Source organism: Geotrypetes seraphini, chromosome 14, assembly GCF_902459505.1.
Source record: "Geotrypetes seraphini chromosome 14, aGeoSer1.1, whole genome shotgun sequence".
NCBI classification, from domain to species: domain Eukaryota; kingdom Metazoa; phylum Chordata; class Amphibia; order Gymnophiona; family Dermophiidae; genus Geotrypetes; species Geotrypetes seraphini.
Genome location: NC_047097.1, coordinates 51,195,546 through 51,214,704, shown reverse-complemented (window position 1 = coordinate 51,214,704; position 19,159 = coordinate 51,195,546). Strand labels below are relative to the sequence as shown.

General features: G+C 44.0%; 1 protein-coding gene across 1 annotated transcript in view; it reads left to right on the top strand.

The window, feature by feature from the left end:
• CSPG4 (chondroitin sulfate proteoglycan 4) overlaps positions 1 to 16,781 on the top strand; it is a 163,567-nt gene extending 146,786 nt beyond the window's left edge. The window contains exon 10 of the mRNA XM_033919599.1: positions 12,333 to 16,781. Within this exon, the coding sequence (XP_033775490.1) occupies positions 12,333 to 14,269 (1,937 nt within the window). The 3' untranslated portion in view covers positions 14,270 to 16,781. The remainder of the gene's footprint in view (positions 1 to 12,332) is intronic.
• The last annotated feature ends 2,378 nt before the right edge of the window (positions 16,782 to 19,159 follow it).

Genomic DNA, 19,159 nt, shown 5'->3' with positions numbered 1-19,159 from the left:
GTAACCCTATTAATGTGGGACTTTACCTCACAGTAACTGCATATTTAACATGGCACCAGGGCTGGTGTTAGACATGCTGGAGCCTAAGGCAGAAACGAAGGGGGTCCCTCAGCCCTTTTCCCAATTTCTCCACCTACCAAATGCCCTTTCATCCAATATCTGCCTCCTTGCCCACCACCCCTGGGTTCTCCATCTCTCCCTTCTGTTTACCAACTGCCCTCCCATCTAACATCTCTTCTTCCTCACCACCCTTGGATCCATCAAATGCCCTCCCATCAAGCATCATATTGTTAGGGTTACCAGATTTTGTTCGCTGAAATCCTGGATGCATGGTCATGCATCCTACCAAATGCCCTTTCATCCAATATATGTCTCCTTGCCCACCACCCCTGGGTTCTCCATCTCTCCCTTCTGTTTACCAACTGCCCTCCCATCTAGCATCTCTTCTTCCTCACCACCCTTGGATCCACCAAATGCCCTCCCATCAAGCATCTCTCCCTTCATCCATCAAGCATCCCTCCCTTCATTTTAAAATCAGCTGCTCTAGGGGGCCTCGGTGGGCCAAGATGTCCTTCTGTTCTCCCCACCCGAATCCAAACCCTGCTTCCCTTCTTGTTTGCTTTAAAAACAAAAAAAAAAACAAGTTGGAAAGTGCAGCCTTATGGTATGACACAGTGGCACATTTTCACTTTCTTTCTTTGCAGACTCAGGATGAAATGTATGTGAGGTTTGTTTTATGTAGTGTTTGGGTTTGGATGATGTACAGTACGTGTCGTAGAGTGTTTGTGGTGGCGAGCGGGTGTTTATGCAGGTGGAGCTTGGGTGGAGCTTTGTGAACATACAGTAGAAGCATCAGAGGGTATACGAGTATTTGTGGAATATACAGGATATGGAGATCTACATCGCAGTAGAGATATAGTCCGGGGCAGGTTATTGCAGAAGCTTATGTGGCATGGAGCAGCTGAGTACTGGCATTTGTAAAACATTTTTTTAAAATTAAATGAAGCTGAACAGGTAGTTAAAATGAAAGTGCATCCCTACTGTTGCAAGGATTTGTTTAGTCTGCCTCTTTGAAAGTAGAAAGAAATGTTTTACCCATAGGTCATAAGGAAACAATTTAAAAATATCTGTGGGTAGTTGCCAGGGCTGGCTCAAAGTATTGTGGCCTTAAGCCAACTTGCTTCAGTGCCCCTCCTCCTCTTTACAAAATACCCATCTACTGGTGGCACCTCCTTTCATCTATATTGACCCCCCCCCCCCCTCTCGGCTCCCTGCAGCTTGATATCTCATTCTGCCCCCCCTCCAGCAGCATTGCCCCACCAAGACCTGGGATCCTGTAAACTTGCTGGCTGGAACAGCAATAAATGCAGACTGCCTTCCCTGGGTTTTTCCCTCACCATGTCCTACCCATAGAAAATTGCATCAGAGGAGGTAGGGTGTGTCACAAGAAACGCCCATGGCAGGCCAGAGGCAGCCTGTTTTAATGCTGTTCCTCCCAGCAAGTTTGCAGGGCCACAGATGGGGGGGGGTAGCAAGGAAGAGAGGGATTAAAGCTGGATTTGAAGGAAGGAGGGGTGAGAGAGAGAGAGACAGAGAGAGAAAGAGATCAGACTGAGTGGGGGAGGGTAGAGAAGGAGAGATGCTGGACCAACAGAGAGAGGGAGATGAGGGAGAAATGCCAGACCCACCTGATGAAAGAGCAGCTGCACTTCTCATCTGTGGGTACCTTTCCCAGACAACACTACACTACAGTTTTGAAGATGCAATACCACATGCGTTGTTGCCTCTCCCAACACGACCCTGCCTTCTGAGCTCACCACATGCGTTGTTGCCTCTCCCAACACGACCCTGCCTTCTGAGCTCACCACATGCATTGTTACCTCTTCCAACACGACCCTGCCTTCTGAACTCACCACATGCGTTGTTGCCTCTTCCAACATGAGCCTTCTGAACTCACCACATGCGTTGTTGCCTCTCCCAAAATGTCCCTGCCTTCTGAGCTCACCACATGCGTTGTTACCTCTTCCAACACGACCCTGCCTTCTGAGCTCACCACATGCGTTGTTGCCTCTTCCAACACGACCCTGCCTTCTGAGCTCACCACATGCGTTGTTGCCTCTCCCAACACGACCCTGCCTTCTGAGCTCACCACATGCATTGTTACCTCTTCCAACACGACCCTGCCTTCTGAGCTCACCACATGCGTTGTTGCCTCTTCCAACATGAGCCTTCTGAACTCACCACATGCGTTGTTGTCTCTCCCAAAACGTCCCTGCCTTCTGAGCTCACCACATGCGTTGTTGCTGCTCCCAACATGACCCTGCTTTCTGAGCTCACCATATGCGTTGTTGCCTCTCCCAACATGACCCTGCCTTCTGAGCTCACCACATGCGTTGTTACCTCTTCCAACACGACCCTGCCTTCTGAGCTCACCACATGCGTTGTTGCCTCTCCCAACATGACCCTGCCTTCTGAGCTCACCACATGCGTTGTTACCTCTTCCAACACGACCCTGCCTTCTGAGCTCACCACATGCGTTGTTGCCTCTCCCAACATGACCCTGCCTTCTGAGCTCACCACATGCGTTGTTGCCTCTTCCAACATGAGCCTTCTGAGCTCACCACATGCATTGTTGCCTCTCCCAACATGACCCTGCCTTCTGAACTCACCACATGCGTTGTTGCCTCTCCCAACATGTCCCTGCCTTCTGAGCTCACCACATGCGTTGTTGCCGCTCCCAACATGACCCTGTCTTCTGAGCTCACCATATGCGTTGTTGCCTCTTCCAACACGACCCTGCCTTCTGAGCTCACCACATGCGTTGTTGCCTCTCCCAACACGACCCTGCCTTCTGAGCTCACCACATGCGTTGTTGCCTCTCCCAACATGACCCTGCCTTCTGAGCTCACCCACTTTTACTACAGCTACATAGATGTGGATCGTTGATCCCCACACTTGGGAAAAGGATAGGCAATTTTCAATAGTTAATTGACCTGGTAAACAGCTTTGAAAATGGCATGTAAAGCAGTGCTTTAACTGTATAAAATGATCCTTTTGAAAATTGCTCACCCTGTGTATAAGTAAAATTATGCAACTGGGAGAAGCATTTCGGGAGAAGGGATTTATTTATTGAATTTGTTTTCTATTCTGTACTCCCCAACAAAGCTCAGAACGGATTACAGGTGAACATACATAATGTGCAGTCAAGACGGGTTACAATTTGACATACTTTCCTACTTCTTGAGGTACTTACATACTGTTTGACATACTTACAATACAGTGCAATACAATACAATGGGATGTGTATATATATATTGCCATTCGATGAACATACATTACCATTTGTCATCTTTTCACTACAATACAATGAGATGTACATTCATTGCCATTTGACGAATGTACATTACCATTCCTATCACTATCCTTTTTTTCCCTTTACACATGGAATTTCTATCAATACAGATTCCAAGGTGTGTTTCTCCTCCTGTAGAATTTTCAGTCTATTTGATTCAAGGTCCTCCTTAACATATAACGCTACGCCTCCACCAATTCAATCCACCTTATGACAGCGATATAGTTTCCACCCCAATATGACAATGTCCCTTGACGTAGTGTTTAGAAATACAATATGTGCAAGTTTTTGAACTTTCAAAAGTGTGTACTTTTTTACTTAGATAAAGTGCACACATGAAAATGTGGTGCAGATATGTGATACATTTTCCTTAGGCAAGTGAAAGCATGCCAATATTATCACTTTGAAAACTGGTGCAAAATCTAGGGCAAAAATTGTCCAAGGACTCTACAAATACCATATGTACTTGAATATAGACTGAGATTATGGGGCCAACAAAATGGCCCAAAAATGAGGGTCTTGGTATATATTCGAGCCACCACCCAACCACCAGTGCTGCTGTCTTCTCTTCAATCTCCGATGACCACCACTAATGCTGTAGTCACACATCTACCCCCCATTGTTCTGCGCCATTGCCCTCCTTGCGTGCCCCCACCAGTGCTCCCTCCCCCAAAAATGCTGGAGTTGCTATCCTTCCACCCCTAAGATGACCCATGCCGTTGCCTTCCATGCACACTTCCCTCATTCGAAATTGCGCTTACCCATCAGCTCTTGAAGAAAAAAGCTGCTGCCACCATTGCTCTGTGTTGATCCAGTGTAGGGCCTTGAGCATCTGCATATGCTCAAGGTCTGCCAGCTCCCACCCCCTCTGAGAATCTCCGAGCATCTCAGAGAGGTCACGAACCATCAGGCTGTGAGCATGGTGGGGGAGTGAATTGAGGGTAACGGCGCAGGTCATATATATAGATATTATTATATTGTTTCACAGGAAGACAGAAGGTTTGTTGGTCTTGAATGATTCATGGGGTACCTCCTACTCCTTCCTTAGAAAATAGTGAAATAATAATAAGATCAAGTAATAATGTCTGAAAGTAAATATAAAGTACATATATAAAAACATGACTAAACTTTCTTGGACAAACCTATATTTTAAATTGGACCAACCCTTCCTCCCATCCTCTACCCTCTTCAATACAATAAATATTGTTATACCTGTGGCTCCTCCTACCATATATACTCAAATATAAACTGAAATTTTGAGGGTCTCGGTTTATATTTGAGTCAACCCTTCCCCCCACCTTTCTATGGGGAAAAAAGATACCTCAGTTTATATTTGGATCGGTTTATATTCAAGCATATATGGTATGTAGTTTGAAAATGGTCCTTCCAGCAAGCAAAGCATTTGGGGGAGGGGGAAGGCTGTTTTAGCTATACCTAGATCACTACAAACAAATAGTTCATAGTTCTCCTTTATTTGATATTCTGCCCATCAAGTTAATATCTGAACAGTTTATACATATACCGTATTTTTCGCTCCATAAGACACACTTTTTCCACCCCCGAAAAGGGGGTGCATCTTATGGAGTGAATACACCTCTGCCCCCCCCAGTGATCTGCTGCTGTTCGTGGCCCCCTCCCTCCCGCTGCTGGTGCTGCTCGCCGTCCTCTTACCCGCTGCAGGAAAGGAAGAGAAGGGCTGACGGTGTGCAATCAGGCCCATAAGTCTTCCCCCGACGTCAATTCTGCCGTGGAGTTGCGGCAGCAGTGGTCGAGCGGCAGGCCAGGGAGGAGAAATTGGCACAGCAGGAAGGCAGGCAGGCTTAGGTGCGGGAGGGAAGCATACTTTGGTGCGGCAGGGAGGGAGGAAGGCAGGCAGACTTCGGTGCAGGAGAGAGGAAGGCAGGCTGGCTTCGGTGCGGGAGGGAGGAAGGACAAAGGCTGGAAGGCGGGCAGGGGGTACAAACTCGGGACATATGAAGGAAGGAGGGAGGGAATAGAAATAGACAATTGTTGGGCCTGAAGAAAGAAAGAAAGAATATTTTTTTCTTGCTGTAAATCTAGGGTGCGTCTTATGGAGTGAAAAATACGATATATTTTGTGTAAAGAAAATAAGAGGAAATGGGAAAGAAGCAAAAGGAACCTAGATTACAATAAAAATTTTTAATAATGCAAACTTATTTGCTTAACAAAGATTTTACTTTGTAATCCGCTTTGGATAAAAGCGGACTAGAAGTAAACTAAACAGACACAGGAGATGGGAAGGAAGTGTGTATGAATAAAAACTCAGGCCCTGATGCTCAAAAGCTTTCTGGGTCAGTAAGACTCGTTAGAACTTTAGAACACTCAGATCTAGTGATCAACACTTATTGACAGTTCCCTCTCTTAAAATCATTAGCACATGTCAACAGTATATTTTTTTCCGTCACAGCACCACAAAAGTGGAATTCCTTGCCCATTTTTCTAAGAGAAGAACGTCTTATAAACAGATTTAAGAGCACGTTAAAGTGCTTTCTTTTGAAAGATGCCTTTGAATGACTAGTTTCTTAGATTTGGCCTGCTCCTTTGAATTTTAAGCTCTGTTATTTTTATTTATCCCCTCCTGATGTTTAACCCTTTATTCGTTTCTTTTCTATTAATTATCGTATTTCTTAGCCTTATTTTTCCCCCTTTTGTAGTGGATGTCATGTTCGTTGAGTATTGATTGCATGTTTGTTCCCCCTGAAAGTTGTAAAGTTTTTTAATAATGTACATCGCTTTGAAGTATGATTAAGTGATTAATCAAATTTTAAATAAAACTTAGAAACTTAAAGCAGTCTTACTGGCACGGAAGCTCTCCTGATGCACAAAAGGGTTCTCCGTGGCTGCTAATGATCCTCATAGCAGCCACTGAGGACCCTATGCAAATGCATTACAATGAGCTTATTAGTAATTAATAATAATAATAACTTTATTTTACTCTACCTCCAAAACCCCAAAAGTTCTAGGCGGTTCACAGAGTAAGAGGACTGCACATTTCATTGATAATACAAAGCATTCAAGAAGGCACAATACAATATTCCATTTATAAAACTACAATATAAAATTATGACATAGTCTTCAATCAAGTAACAAATTTTTTGAACAAATGGGTCTTAACTGATTTTCTAAAGGTGCAATAAGATGCAGACTGTTGAATCAGATCATTTAACCATACTTGAACTTTACCTGCTTGATAGGCCAAAGATCAGTCAAAAAACATTTTATAAGAACAATTTTAAGGATTAGAGAAAGTGAATAAAACCAGTACGACAAGTAGACTTAGTAGGCCTATACAATTCAATTGAAATTTTCCAGCAGCTCTGGAGCTACTGGTAGCTGGTATGCGTGTGTTGTACATGTGTCCTACACCAGAGCCAGCAGGGGAAGCCCCAATCAGCTGATTGCGGCTTGCCGGCAAAGAATCCCCGATCAGCTGGGGCACCAGAGCTGGAAGGGGAAGGCCCGAATGAGCTAAGCTGGCAGCTGCTGCTCTCCCCTCAGCTGATTGTGGCTCCAGAGCTGCCATCAGCTGGGCAGAGGAGGAGCATGGCGGCTGCAGGCAGGAGAAGGAGTTGTGCCTAGCAATTGCTCTTCTGAGTAGGTGGCAGGCACAGTTCCTGCCCTCTTCAATGTACAAACAGCATGCATATGATTTGCATGCTATTTATGTGTGCATAGCCCTGTAAAAGAAAATCACTCCCAACACAATATTTTTTACTGTCTTGTCAGAGCATTGCGCATCCTGCCCTCAGACGAGAAGGGTAAAGTTACTGCATGTGGTCACCCTCAGGATTGGGGCTAGAAGGGACTGAGATCAGGGATAATGAAAAAATAACTATCCAAATAAAAGTAACCCGAAGAAATCTGAGCTTCATAGACAGATGCCTTTCTTTTAAACCAGATTGTGTCAAAAGTAAGGTATGACATGAAAATATATGAAAAAAAGGCAGATTAGTACCATAAATCAATCCCAACAGCACTCACAAGGAAAAGATGCACACTGAATGAACTATTGTTCGATTCTTTCCTTATGCTCATGTAAGTCTTAAAAGGGTGCAAAAGAGTAATCCTTAATGCAATATTCTACTTGCAATGTCCATATAACAATCATAGCATTGTAGTATAAAGAGCAAAGTCCATTTCTAATCTGTTAAAAGTAAATAAGTGAATACCTAGCTGTATTCTTGTAATAAATGAGGCTCATGCAGGTGATGGCAAAGGAGTTTAATTTGTAGACGAAAAGGAAGTGGAACTGTGGAGCTGGAGGAAAGGGTGGGTAGAGCAGGGGCAACAGGATAGAGAATGATATGATGACAGAATTCATCACCGTTCCCGTCCCCACAGATAGCCGCAGGAAACCTTCCCGTGTCATTCTTTAGTGTCTATCTCAACCTCAGTCTTTCCACACCAGCATTCTTCAGTACAAGGCTTGAGGGTCAGTGGCTCTGCCCATTCATACTCTGATTTTTATGTGAGCCAACTAAAGGATGATGAACCAATTGTGACATCACTGATGATGTTGGCTCTTAGGCATTGGTGGAATGAGGCATTATGACATCACACTATCTGGATACCAGAGACTGTCATTCTTTAATGTCTATCTCAACCTCAGTCCTTCTACACCAACATTCTTCAATGCAAAGCTTGAGGGTCAGTGATTGTGCCCATTCATACTCTGATTCTTCTCTCTCTCCTTAAAGAATGACATGGGGATGGTTTCCTGTGGTTAACCACAGGGACGGAAACGGTGATGAATTCTGTCGCCATGTCATTCTCTGCAACAGGAGAAGAAAGGCTGGATTACAGTGCTTGTCAATCTTTTTGTGGCTGTGACACCACAATAGGAGCCAAATAAAATTGTGTGGACGCCCCCCCAGCCAGATCATGGCTCCCATATATAAGTTCTGTGCCACCATTTAAGGACTCGATTCATAGGTTAGGAAGCTCTGGAATGCAGCAGAGCTGCCAAGGGGGCTGACCCACTCAAGGGGAATTTTAGGGTCTTCCCCCAGCTTGCCTCACTCTGCCCATTGCTTTGCCCATCCTCATCCATTGCTCCACCCAGCACTGCCCATTGTTCCATCTAGTCCTGCCCATTGCTCCACCCCTGGTGCAGCCAATTGGCAGCCAGAGGCAAAAGAAGTGACCTGAAATACTTTCATAGGATGGGATTAGCAGCAGCAGAAATAACATTTTATGAAGGTGTTTCCTGCTGCCGCTGAACAGGGAGGCCATTCAGCTGGAGACTGCAGCTGCCCAATGGGAGTGCAGGAGAAGACCCATAAAAGTAGGAGTCTCCTCCTGAAAACAGGAGACTTTGCAGGTCTGGTAGAGTGACTGTTCTCTGCTGTGCTCCAGGCTCACCACCTCCTCTCCTGTCCTCCTGCAGGCTGCTCGGGAAAGAGAGGCTGAAGCACAACACCCCTGCAGTTCTAAAAATAAGCGGTATGCCTTCCTGGCTGTTCCTCTTGAAACTAAGCCCTGTGCTTAAGTTTACAAGTGAGACCACATTAAAGCTGTATTTCACATAAATGCTGTTTCAAGAGGACCAAAGATGTAAGGTCTGAGTCATGACCTGAAAGCCGTTTTTCTAGGCCTTTTGCCGAGATTGAAATCCTCTGTAATATGGGTTGTATGCTCCCAACCACCAGGCCCCACTGGGGACATGAAACTGCCTGGGATCTGTTTAAATCAGAGTATCAGATGCACGTCTGTGCATCCAGTATGTCTAAGGTCAGTGTTGTTCAAATAGGCTCCTGGTTAGACCTTAAAATGCAAGTGAGATGACTGAGAGTCATCAGATACCTTATTCAGATTCCAAAGCTTATTAAAAGATTTTTAGTTTTTGTGGCCGCATACACTTACATTACAATACATTTGGTTATTTCTAACCCATGCTAGCCATTCCAGTTCACTTAAACTTGGCTATTATTCCTGAATTAAATTATTACAATTTAAATTCAACTCGCTGAGATTTAAACCGATGTCATCATCTTCTGCGGGTATGATTACAATTATCTAGACTTCTTCAGACCGCAGATTGCCATGCAGTAATGTAATACAGACCGGCTCACATCCTCAAAGGTCACATATTTATTTAATGGATTTCTTATTATTTGTTCTTACTTCTTTATATTTTACTTCTTCTTAATTTATAATGAATTCAAAAGTCTACAGAACTAATTGCATCTCAAGTGAAACTGTTTCACCCTTCGGGGTGAAGCTACAATGAAAAAGATAAGCGATATAGCTTTTCCCTCCCTCCTGTTACCACCTCTACTGCCACTCTCCCTTTCCTGGTGCTTAAGAAGCAAAAAAAAAAAAAAAAAAATTCAGTGCCTGCACAGGGCATTGAAGCAGAGGCCCACACATTGTTGTGTCCTGCTCTACCCCCTCCCGGAGGAAGTTCCAAATCGGAGGGGAGTAAAATGTAGCAGAACTGGAGGGTAGGCCTGTGCTTCAGGGCCCCCTGCCAGCACTGAATCCTCTTGTCTCTTCAGCACCGGAAGAGGGAGGACAGTTGTGGTAGCGGCAGAGGAATGTGCAGGAAAATGCTGGATACTGGGTACAGGAGTGGGAGGGCATGCTGAATGGGGAGAGTGGTAGTCACCAGGGACAGTGTGTTATACCAGTCCAAGACAGATTTCCTCCCCCTGTTACCTCATAGGACAGGAGAGCCCTCCTCTGTTCTAAAAATTGCAATAGAGCAGAAGAGCCACTATAGGTCTCTGCCTCTAAGTAGGGCAGAACCTTAGAAAACTCTACTCTTTTTTATATTCTGCATATCCTACAATTCTATGCAGATTACAAATTATTCAGATACTCAAGCATTTTTCCCTGTCTGGTGGGCTCACAATCTATCTAATGTACCTGGTGCAATGGGGATTAAGTGACTTGCCCATGGTCCTAAGGAGCAGTGCGGGATTTGAACCCACAACCTCAGGGCGCCGAGGCTGTAGCTCTAACCACTGCACCACACACTCCCATACACTTTAAAAGCAAGGTTTATCATTTCAAAGTGTGTTATTCTTTCATACATGTTTTATTTTCTTCCTATAAGAGTTAGGCGCGATAGGGCTCAAGTTGTGGATGTGTAACCCTCCCTCCTCCCCCCTCCCCTCCTGACCTCTCCCCCTAAACCCCTACTACCTCATGCAACACTGCAATCTGTAACGCTGCTGTATCTAACTATAGCAATTTTAACCGTTCTGAACATATAACCTAACTGCCAAAATAACTTCACAGCACATTTATTGTCAAAAAATGTAAAGGTAACCCGACCGAATTTGTATCGTCCAAAATGTAAATCTAACCTTAACGAAATTGTAACATCACTGTAAATGTACAGTCTCTTCTTCTGTTAACCGCATAGAACTTCCATGGTAATGCGGTATACAAGAATAAAGTTATTATTATTATTATTATGTAACCCTCATTTGCCTTAGTGAGCATCAGGCAGGCAACCTTAATTAAATTTTGGGGATTGTACAGTAATCCTCTTACTCAACACTCTTCCTTCTCGCAAATAAGACAGTCTAGTCCAGTAGTTCCCAACCCTGTCCTGGAGGACCACCAGCCAGTCAGGTTTTCAGGATAGCCCTAATGAATATGTATGGAGCAGATTTGCATGCCTGTCATCTCCATTATATGCAAATCTCTCTCATGCATATTCATTAGGGCTATCCCGAAAACCTGACTGGCTGGTGTTGGGAACCACTGGCTCTAGTCCAGTCTAGTTGATGGGGGGTGTGGGGGAAAATCAGCTTTATACTGCTACCCAGTAGTTGTGCAGGTAAAGGCCAGTATTCAGTACCGGTAAGCACTTAAGGGCAAATTCTATAAGAAGCGCCCAAAAGTTAGGCGCCTAATTAGGCACTGTTCAGCGTGATTCAAGTAAAATTGGGTGAACATAAGAAGATGCCTCCGCTGAGGCAGACCAGAGGTCCATCTCGCCCAGCGGTCCGCTCCCGCGGCGGCCCATCAGGCCCATTGCCTGAGCAGTGGTCCCAGACTATCCCTATAACCTACCGCTACTCCTATCTGTACCCCTCAATTCCTTTATCCTCTAGGAACCTATCCAAACCTTCTTTGAAGCCTTGTAACGTGCTCCGGCCTATCACAGCCTCCGGAAGTGCGTTCCATGTATCCACCACCCTCTGGGTGAAAAAGAACTTTCTGGCATTTGTTCTAAATCTGTCCCCTTTTAATTTCTCCGAGTGCCCCCTTGTACTGTCTACCTTTTCTATACCCTTCAGGATCTTGTGCTGTTTAATGAATCACACTGAGCGGAACCTATTTTGGAGGCGCCCAAGAAATAGGTCAGCTCTAGGCACAGCTAAAAGTTAGGCGCCTGGCTGAGCGCTTAAGCACGCTTAAGAGCAGTGATTCTGCAGCAAGGCGCCTAACACGTAGCCACGCCCACGCCTAACATGCAAAGCGCCTATATTTTTGAAGGCCGCCTAAATTTCTAGAGGCACCTTGTTACAGAATCGGGCTTTCTTGATAGGCGCCTATGTTTCAATCGGTGCTGATTAAAAAGCTTCATTGAGCTTGTTCTTCAATTTAGATAGGCGCCTATCTAGTTGGGCGACTCTGAAATAGGTGCCTTACTTAGGCGCTGGTTACAGAATTTGGGCTTTAGTTAAGCAACTAAAGTTAGGACTGATTTTTATGTGGTCCTATTTGGTTGTTTAGCTGTGTGGGCACTGGTACTGAATGCTGCCAGCTTCTCCACCCTCGGAACACCTCTGTCCTACCCACTGTTAAATGACCATTTTCGTACCAATATTCAGCAGGATTGCATGATTAAGTACAACTGAATATCAGCAGCTGGCCCACTAAGCACGACTCCACCCCTATAGTAATTGTTAAAATAACAGTAATAATTAGATAGACCAACAGATAATGAACTGTACCCGTACAGATAGTATTCATCAGTTAATGGTGTTTGCTTTGTCTACAGGCCTCACCGTATCAGAAGGTCAAAATGCATCAATTGATAACTCTGTGCTGGATGCATCAAACCTTATGGCTGGTGTTCCAGAATCCAACAGAACATCCTATGATGTAATGTTTCTGCTGAATCAGCTCCCTACTTATGGACGCCTCTCTATTGCTAATGAATTAATCGATGAAAAACATCCTTACTTTCTGCAATCAGATCTGAATGAGGGTGACCTAGCATATGTGCACAGAGGCTCAGCGGTCCAGCCAGATAGCTTTCGTTTCAGTGCTTGGCTTTGGCCTAGATCTCAGGCTATTACCATGCCTCCACAGGAAGTGGGAACACATGTTATTTCAGAACAATTTAATATAACTGTAAGGGACATTAACGAAAGACCACCTCAACTAATGACCCGTACTCCTATGCTACAAGCTGCTCCAGGTTCTACTATAACTCTCACTCCAGATCATTTGAATGTTGTGGACCCTGACAGTACCCCAGAAGAGATTGAATATACCATCATCAATAAGCCAACAAGTGGCTTCTTGGCACATCATCATGAAAGGACTGTGCCCATCACCCGCTTCACCCAGAGAGACATCAATGAGGGCAGCCTAATGTTTATTGTCTCTGAAAACAATGCTACTGATTCCATCCTTCTAAGTGTCTCTGATAACCATCATCCAGCCATCTTCACATCACTGGTAGTTTATGTAACACCTGTGTTCTTAACTGTGATAAGTAAGATGCCCTTACAAGTTCCACAAGTTGAAAACCAAGCATCACTATCCTCAAATCATCTCTTGGCTGTCTCTGAAAAAGGGCAGCAAGAGGTCCTTTATAAAGTTACCAAGGCTCCCAAATTTGGCCAGCTGAGGATCAACCACAAAGCAATGGAAGAATTTACTCAGAAACAAGTTAACAATGAAGAAGTGACTTTTGTATTTACTGATTTGTCCTCCTCTCATGATGAATTCTGGTTTCTTGCTATTTCTGAAGCAGCAAATGCAACAGGAAGGGTTCCTATCAGGGTAAAGCCTCTGATTAGAATGCAGGAAGGGATTCTGTGGCCAAGAGGAACCACTGTTCTAGTCAACACGCAAGTTCTGGATGCAAATGAACTGGCCAACGGGACAAAGAGTGTCCCCACATTCAAAGTTCTTGAAGCGCCTCAAGAATGCCAGTTTGTGAAAATCTCCAGGGACAATGAAAGTCAAAGTCTCCCTATTGACGTATTCACCCAAAATGACTTAAATGAGGGTCTAATTGGTCTTGAGGTGCTTGAGACAAAGAATGGTAACTACTCCTTCCAGAATTACAGCTTCCACCTTGAATTGGCAGCCACTGGAGTTCCACCTGCAGCTTCTCTGCTCAGCTTCACAACAGGCACTTATGACCCATCCTACCCCTACAATGCAACATTCGTTAAAGTCCCCCATAAGCCAAAAAAAGGAAGTAAAGCACACTCTTTAACATCAACAGTAGGACCATGGCTTCAAGAAACAGAAGCATCTAGCAACATCACTGAGAATAAGAACGTCTCTCCCAGGTCGGAAACTGAAGTGACTTCAAGTGCCTCACCTACGGAAGGAAGCACAGTCCTTGGCTTCCTTGAAGCTAATGTGTTAAGCATCATTGTGCCAGTCTGCCTAATTCTCCTACTTCTGGTTGCGAGCCTCCTTTTGCTGTTTTATCTCATTAAAAGAAATAAAACTGGGAAGCATCAGGTCCAAGGGACAACACTGAAAGCAAAGAATGGAGCTGTGGACAATGAGACCTTCAGGAAGACTGACCCAAACCAAGCCATTTCTTTAAATACCATGACACCGCATGAGTCCAGAGGTCCACAGTCACCATCCACAGACACAGAACCAAGAAAGCAGGCAGACCCAGAACTTCTTCAGTCCTGCAGGACATCCAACCCCACCCTAAAAAACAACCAATACTGGGTCTGAACATTAAGGGCACAGTAAAGACAAGGCTTTCCCATAGCCTACAATTGTGAAGTCTCCCAAGATGTAAAGGAGGGCCCATGTCTGTTGTTTATTAAACAGGGGGAATGTTCTCTGATATGGGCCAAACTTTTGGGATCCCAGGCCTCCCTAGCTAATGGATAACCACCCCAGGTTTGACTATTGCATACTCTGTCTCATTTGTCTTGTAAACAAGATACGGGATGGAGAAGATTGGCCTCCTCTCCTGCTGTTGTTTATATAGAGAAGCGAAAAGCTCTTGAGAAACTCATCCAATAAACAAAACCATAATATACACACATATGTGCATATATGAAAATTGTAAGTGATGAGTAGTCCTTTTCAAGGAGATCAACATACAAGCAGTGAAACTGAGGTACATTGAATCAATGTGACCAAAGAATAGTAGAGATCACAAGTTACCCTCAGAAAATGCAAATACAGTACGTAGTTCATGTAATAGAAATAAAATTGAATTCTAGGAAATAGTGTTTAACTGGTTCACAAGCCATGAGTCAGGGAGTTTGGTTCAGCACTGTCCATTAAACCTGTTTACGGTGTTACCATCTTGCATTCAAGCAGGCTATACCTCACATGCAGATGTGGAGAGTTAGATGCCTGCCTTAATGTGATTATCAGGACCCCATAGGGAAACATTCAAATCTTTGACCTGTAGAAAGGTGCCCTACTGCAGGGCTTCCCAAAACTGTCTTAGAGCCCCCTTAAGCCAGTCTGGTGTTTAGGATATTCACAAGGATGGTGCATTAGACAGCTCTGCATACACTGGAAATATACACCCCCCAAATTCTATAAAAAGCACTATAAATTGCATGCGCAATTTAATTAAATAACAAGCTGATTAGTGCCGATGATAAGCAATTATTGGTGCTGATTAAAATCAATTACGAGTTATGTGCATAAATTTAGGCGCAAATCAAAAAGGGAGTAATTATAGAATAAGAGTGTCCACACCTAAATTTAGTCCTGGTTCCTGGGCATAAGTGCTATTCTGTAAATCACACCTAGCTTTAAGTGCATCTTATAGAGAATAACACATTTTTCATCACCATGTATAGCAGGGATAGGGAACTCCAGTCCTCGAGAGCCGTATTCCAGTCGGGTTTTCAGGATTTCCCCAATGAATATGCATTGAAAGCAGTGCATGCAAATAGATCTCATGCATATTCATTGGGGAAATCCTGAAAACCTGGCTGGAATACGGCTCTCGAGGACCGGAGTTCCCTACCCCTGATGTATAGAATTTAGCCTACAAATTTATTTCATACATATTTATTATGGAGATTGTTTAACCTTGAATAGGCATGAGGTCACAAGGGCAGATTTGGTAAGCCCTGCTCCACAGGGTATTTCCAGGACCACACTTTCTTTCCTTCCCTGACTATGGGACCCTTGAACTATCTCTTATGTTTAACATGTGTGCAGATTATCCTGCTCGGTATTTGCTGGCCTTTTCCTATAAAATGCTGGAGAATCCGTGTATTTAAAATACAAAAATACTGGCTTTATTTTATTTCTGTCCATTTGTAAGGCTACTTATGGCAGTTCTGTTTTTCATAAGTGTGTTGGATGTGCAACTCTTGCTAGCAGTTAAGAATGAAGCAGCCATTGCTGATTATAACTTTTATTTTTTTTTTGCTGAAAATTATTCTTTCAAAAGCATGTTCACATTCCTGATTCCCCACATGAGGCAGGTATGTTTAAGAAACCATAGTAAAACTGTCCACAAAGAGCACCCTCTTTCTGGAAAAAATCTCTTCAAAAGGATTACTGAAAACTCTATTCTGGGCCTGTCTGCGATAGGTCTTATTCCCTGTCTATTAATTTTGTCCCATCTTTCAAAAAAAACAAACATAACAGATACCTGGAAATTTGATTGATGTTAAATAAAAGCCCTTTCTGATCCTTAAGCATCTGCGTATGCTATGTCAAAGTCTCCTTTGTGTACAGTATGCAATGTAAGGCTAACCTATATGGAGTAAGTCATATTATGAAGAACAAATACCGTAGTTTCATCTTGCTTGCCTCTCTAAACAGTAACAAGACAACAAATCCCAGAATGCTTTGCTAATGCTATAAGCTCAGGAGCTTACTCTTACAATAAGTCAGAAGAAGACATTTCCTTCAGGTGCTTCTAGTTTCAAAATAAAATTGGCTTGCCTTTTCCAAACAAGTATTTTCTTAGGAATAAGGTTCCTCTTGGTGAGCTTATGAAGGGATACATGCTATTAATTAGCTCACCTAAGTGTTTCTGAAAGCTTCCTTTGTCAATGGTGAGTATCAGTATTTCACCTACCTCCCTACTCCCCCCAAAAACAGATGCCAAGAGTGACCCCTTATAAAGAGTAAGATTTACCACCCCAAAGAGTCAGATTGAAAGCCAGAGATGAATTTTTCATGGAGTACATCAACAGTATAAATCTAAAAAAAAAAGTAGGTATTATATTGTATTGCAAATGAAAAAAAAAAAAAAAAAGCAGCATAATAATGAAATTTGGTTTTCTTTGGAACCTATGACAGGATGTAGAGGGTGGAAGCAATATGAGTAAACACTGGGCTGAAAATTGCTCCTCACTCACCATCTAATTCTATTAGCACTGCTAATTAGATGCTAATTGGTAATAATTAGAACTTATGCATCCTTGTAGTCGTTATTCTATAAAGATGGGTACGTAAATTTTTCTATGTGGGTCCAAAAAGGGGGTATGGTCACGGGAGGATTTGCACACAGAGGTCCGCGCCTAATTTAGGCCTCTGGATTTAGAACAGGGTTCGGTTGGTCGTGGATCCTGGCACCAAGTGTTATTCTATAAATGGTGCCCAACCTGGCGCACCATTTATAGAGTAGCATTTTGTCCTCGGTGGTTAACAGTCTAGTGGCAATTCTATAAATTAGGCGCCATATAAAAGCTGCAATTCTCTTAATGGTGCACCGAAGCTGTTTTAGAATAAAGGCAAAAGGTGGCAACTTACATCAACTGAATTGTAGGCGTAGTTAGGCATGCATAAGTGTGCAATGTCTAATGTGCCCCTAAGGTTGCCAACTGAATCCATATTCACCTGACTGGATTGATCCAGTCATAGGTTCTTCCCCCATTGCATACAGGGACTTGTAGTTCTGGTTTCCCCATTGAATTCCCTAAGAAACACAAGACTACACGTTCGGGGCAAATTCTATAAACGGTGTCCCGATTGTAGGCGGTGGTAGGCGTCCTACCGCTGTCTAACCAGCCAATTGGGACACACTTTTAAAAAAAAACAAAACACTCCAAGGCAGGCTCCTTACGTTGTAGGCGCTTTCGTGAGTCTAGGGAAGCGCATAGGGTGGCTTAAGCTTGCTCAAGGCTAGGCGTGGGTGTGGGGAATGTCCTAAGGGGTCTGACCAACCGGAATCATAGGCTACTCCCAGTGCATCCCAGAATGCAATGGGAGAGAGGCCTAAGATTCTGGTTGGCCCATTCCCTTAAGACTATTCTGTGGAGGTGGGGATTGTTTGGGGGGTTTGCGGCAGGAAGGACTGGGCATACCTCCTGCTGTGGACAGTGGGAGGGGTTTGGGGTGGCGGCAGGATGGAGTGGGCATCCCTCCTGCCAGCCAACTTCATGGGGGGATGGGTTACCAGCTGCGACCGCTAAACTGATCGCTGCAGGGAGATTCCCTTGTGGTGATCAGCTCAGCGGCAGCGCAATTCTCTAACCGGCACCTGTGACATGCATACTTATTAGATAATTGGTTATAAGGGGTTATGCATCTGTCCATAAGGACAGACGTGATTCTATATAGGACGCCTATATTCAATTCTCAAAATCCAATTAAGCATCTACTGAGACTGGGCATCCTATACAGAATCCGGCCCTCAGTGTGCAATGGGGTAAACTCAGGACTAGATCAACCCTGTTGGGCAAATCTGGATCCAGTTGGCAATTCAAAGCATGACTTATGTTTTTCTATAAGTTGCAAGCTTCTATAAGTGAAATTCCTATGACAGGTCCACAATTCCCCACCCCCCATGTGGAGACACGCTAAAGAACTTCAGTGCATATTTTACTGAATAGCACCCAGCACTTACCCATGTAACTGCCAATTACTGGTGCCATTCATACATGTAGGTGATATTGTTCTAGAAAAAGTGTGCATGATTGGTGTGTACCTTTAAATGCATCTTAAAGAATTGCCCTCCATGTTGCACAGCACGTGTACTCATATCGTAGGTTTGGGGGAAAAGGATGTGGCCAGTCAGAGGAAGTGTAGTGAAATCAGTTAGCTTAGCAGGGTTTTAAAAAGGTTTGGATCATTTCCTAAAAAAGAAGTCCATAGGCCATTATTGAGATGGCTTGGGGAAATCCACCGCTTAGTCCTAGGATAAGCGGCATAGAATCTGTTTTACTACTTGGGATCTAGCTAGGTACTTGGAACCTGGGTTGGCCACTGTTGGAAACAGGATACTGGGCTTGATGGACCTTCGGTCTGTCCCAGTATGGCAATTCTTATGTTCTTATGTGAGCCAAGTATAGGACAGTCAAGCCATTGTGACATCACTGTTGAGGTTGGCTCTTAGGCATTGGTGGAATGAAGCATTATGACATCACAATCTCAGCTCTAGAATTTTGCTACTATTTGGGTTTCTGCCAGGTACTTGGGACTTGGGTTGGCGACTGTTGGAAACAGGATACTGGGCTTGATGGACCTTCTTATGTTCTTATTTCTCCCCATTGGTGGGGCTTTCTGCCTTTTCTTCTCATAGGCTTGCCTCTCATGAAAACAGTAATTAGGATCAGCGCACTGGCACTGAGGCACTAATGACTGAAAGAAGGAGTTCAAAGATGAAGAGAGAGCCTGCAAATGAGTGTGACA